Raw genomic sequence first — 2,752 nt, 5'->3', positions numbered from 1 at the left:
TACATGGATGTCATTCCCATGTTAGTTATGTGATAAATACTTCCACGAACCCGAGTCACAGACATTTACGCAACACCTATGGTGTGCCGGGCCCGCTCCCAGCCGGCAGCCCGGGTGGCAGAAGCAAGCACTGGCTGCGAACCCTGCTGCACCGGGACGGGTGGGCCAGGCGGACCAGCCGGAGGCGCGGGTGTCGCCTGGGGCAACAGGAGGCCAAGGGAGGGCGCCCTCTTATCCCTGCTGCTTCTCGGCAGGTGTTCCTGACCTCACCCACTGAGGTGGCCAAGGTCCGCCTGCAGACGCAGACGCAGCAGCGGCGCCCCTCGGCCTCATGGCCCTCGGCTGCGCCCCCCATGTGTCCGGCGCCCCCTGCCCGCTCGGCGCCCAGGCCCAAGTACCGAGGGCCACTGCACTGTCTGGCCACGGTGGCCCGTGAGGAGGGGCTGCGGGGCCTCTACAAGGGCAGCTCGGCCCTGCTCTTCCGGGACGGCCACTCCTTCGCCACCTACTTCCTGTCCTACACCATCCTCTGCGAGCAGCTCACCCCCGCTGGCCACAGCCGGCCAGGTGAGCGGGGCCCGGGGCCGGGCAAGCGGGGCCGGGCGGGGGGGTGGGGGGGAAGGAGGCGTGGATGCGGTCGTGCCAGATCCGGGTGCCACGGAGCCTCCCGGGGTGGGAACGTCCGTGCCCACCACACGGGGAGTCGGGACAGGCCCGCCGTGTGGCTTTGTATAGGTCACGTCGGTGGCTTGCGCCCCGGGCTTCATTCCGGGGGTCCCCCGCTTGGCCTCCTCTGTGTCGCCGGCTGGCGTGTGGCTGAGGCGCTCGCGGCTCTCTCCCTGCAGATGTCTTGGGTGTGCTGGTGGCTGGGGGCTGTGCCGGGGTCCTGGCCTGGGCCGTGGCCACCCCCATGGACGTGATCAAGTCACGCCTGCAGGCGGACGGGCAGGGCCAGCGACGCTACCGGGGCCTTCTGCACTGCGTGGTGACCAGCGTGCGGGAGGAGGGGCCGCGGGTCCTCTTCAAGGGGCTGACGCTCAACTGCTGCCGCGCCTTCCCTGTCAACATGGTGGTCTTTGTTGCCTACGAAGCCGTGCTGGGGCTCATCCGGGGCCTGTCCACGTAGCCAGTCCCAACGCCCCAGGGGCCGGCCCGCCGGCAGCTTCCCGAGGTCCTCGTGGCTGCAGGGGGCGCAGGAGAGCGTCGGGGTCTGGGCCCCACGGAGCCGCCGCCCAGGACCGCCTGGGCCTCCCCGAAGCCCGAGTCAGCCGTGCTCGGGGCTTCGCCTGCCCGGCTACGGACCACAAGGAGGTTGAGGGGCCCGTCTGCCATCAGCCTGGGGGTGGCCTGAGGGTCACACGAGCCAGGGAGGAGTGGGCCTCTTGGACGAGGACATCCGTCACACGGAGTCATTTGAGCAGGTCGTTGGAGTTCCAGCTTCCCTGTCACCCCTCCCTGCCGCCCGCCCGCGTCTTCAGAGCACCCCTGTGCCTCCATTCAGTCCCTCGGCCGCCCTCCCCGCCCGGTCCCCCCGCCCCCCGCTCAGCTCTCCTCGGCTGCTTAGTGAGCTCCTGGGCACCGGCCGGCTCGCTCCCCTGCACCAGGCTGCTCAGAGAGGGCACTGACCCGATGGCCACGACCAGCGTGCTGCCAGACCTGCTCACGCCCTTGCCCTGCTGGGAGATCCCCGAGACTCAGCGGGGAGCTGTTGACAATAAAACGTCTTTGAGCATGCTCAGTGGTGCTGCTCCGTGGTCTGTGGGGCAGGCGATCAGCTTATCCTCAGAGGCCCAGCCCTCCAGACCTGTGTGGCCAGTGTTCCCACTATGCAGATGGGCACACTGAGGCCCAGCACTCTGGCTGGCTCCAATCCCTTGGCCTTCGGGGCGCTGAACCCTAACACGGGAGGCCACTCAGCCTTCAGCATGAGGCTTGCTCTCCTCACCACCCGCATCCCAAACCCACCCCTGTCTGAGAGAAACTGGGTTCCAGCCAGCTGCCCTGGCCCGTGTTGCCGGACATTTGGCCTGGAGGGAGGAGGGAGGGAGGGTTGTGTATCCTGGACACTGCTGGGTGCCAGGTCCCTTACACAGGTCATAACAGGTTGACACCAGGTGAGCAAACAGCTCAGGGAGGGAACTGGGCCTGCCCACTGTGGCAGGGGTGGTGGTGGGGGGGGGACTTGTGCCTGCATTTCTGAAGTCCTCTTGTTGGCACCACACGACTGCCAGGCACGGGGGGCTATCAGGGGCCAGAGCTCTGGTAAAGCCGGCCAACACCTGCCTCGATCTTCCTCACTCACAGACACTGGCCTTGACCATGTCTTTGGACCGAAGGCCCTCTTGTGTTCTGGAAGCTCTTTCTCAGGACACATGGGTGGACCCGCCCGTCCCAGTCCGCTCCTGTCACACTGACCCAAGTATTTCCTTACACCCAGTGCTCTCCGCCAGAAACACCCTTCCCCCTCCTCTGCCTGGCTGAGTCCGCATCCCAGGCATCACCTCCTTCAGGAAGCTCTCCCAGCCTGACCACTAGGCTGCTTATGAGGCTCCCGCGGGGCCCTGGCCCCTTGTTCTGGTCATTCCTCTGCCCCCGACCCCTGACACCCCACTCCACCCACATGTCTGATTTGGACTCTATCCAGCACAGGGCCTGGCACACAGTAGGTGCTCAGGGGGGTGGAACGAAGGAAGTCCTACCCCAGATTCCAAGTTCATCCAGCTTCAAGTGGAAGATGCTAGTGTTCTAGCCA

The 2,752-nt window shown here is 66.4% G+C and overlaps 1 protein-coding gene across 1 annotated transcript; it reads left to right on the top strand.

Annotated features, from left to right (window-relative positions):
- Positions 1-281: 281 nt before the first annotated feature.
- SLC25A47 (solute carrier family 25 member 47) lies at positions 282-1,541 on the top strand. Its single transcript, XM_028099241.2, has 2 exons — positions 282-567; positions 846-1,541. The coding sequence occupies exons 1-2, from the start codon at positions 354-356 to the stop codon at positions 1,124-1,126; spliced, it is 495 nt and encodes a 164-aa protein (XP_027955042.2). The 5' UTR covers positions 282-353; the 3' UTR covers positions 1,127-1,541.
- Positions 1,542-2,752: the final 1,211 nt, after the last annotated feature.

This window comes from Eumetopias jubatus, unplaced genomic scaffold, assembly GCF_037043125.1.
Source record: "Eumetopias jubatus isolate StellerSeaLion01/CBP00866 unplaced genomic scaffold, mEumJub1_p1.0 scaffold_7, whole genome shotgun sequence".
In the NCBI taxonomy this organism is placed as follows: Eukaryota; Metazoa; Chordata; class Mammalia; order Carnivora; family Otariidae; genus Eumetopias; species Eumetopias jubatus.
Note: the sequence above shows the minus strand (reverse complement) of the source record. Positions and strands in the feature narration are given on the sequence as shown.

What these genes read in the sequence shown, in the direction of transcription:
- SLC25A47 (XM_028099241.2), top strand. Translation starts at nt 354, where the DNA reads ATGTGTCCGGCGCCCCCTGCCCGCTCGGCGCCCAGGCCCAAGTACCGA. An exon ending in CGCTGGCCACAGCCGGCCAG is followed by an intron (nt 568 to 845) that starts GTGAGCGGGGCC and finishes CTCTCCCTGCAG; the next exon opens with ATGTCTTGGGTGTGCTGGTG.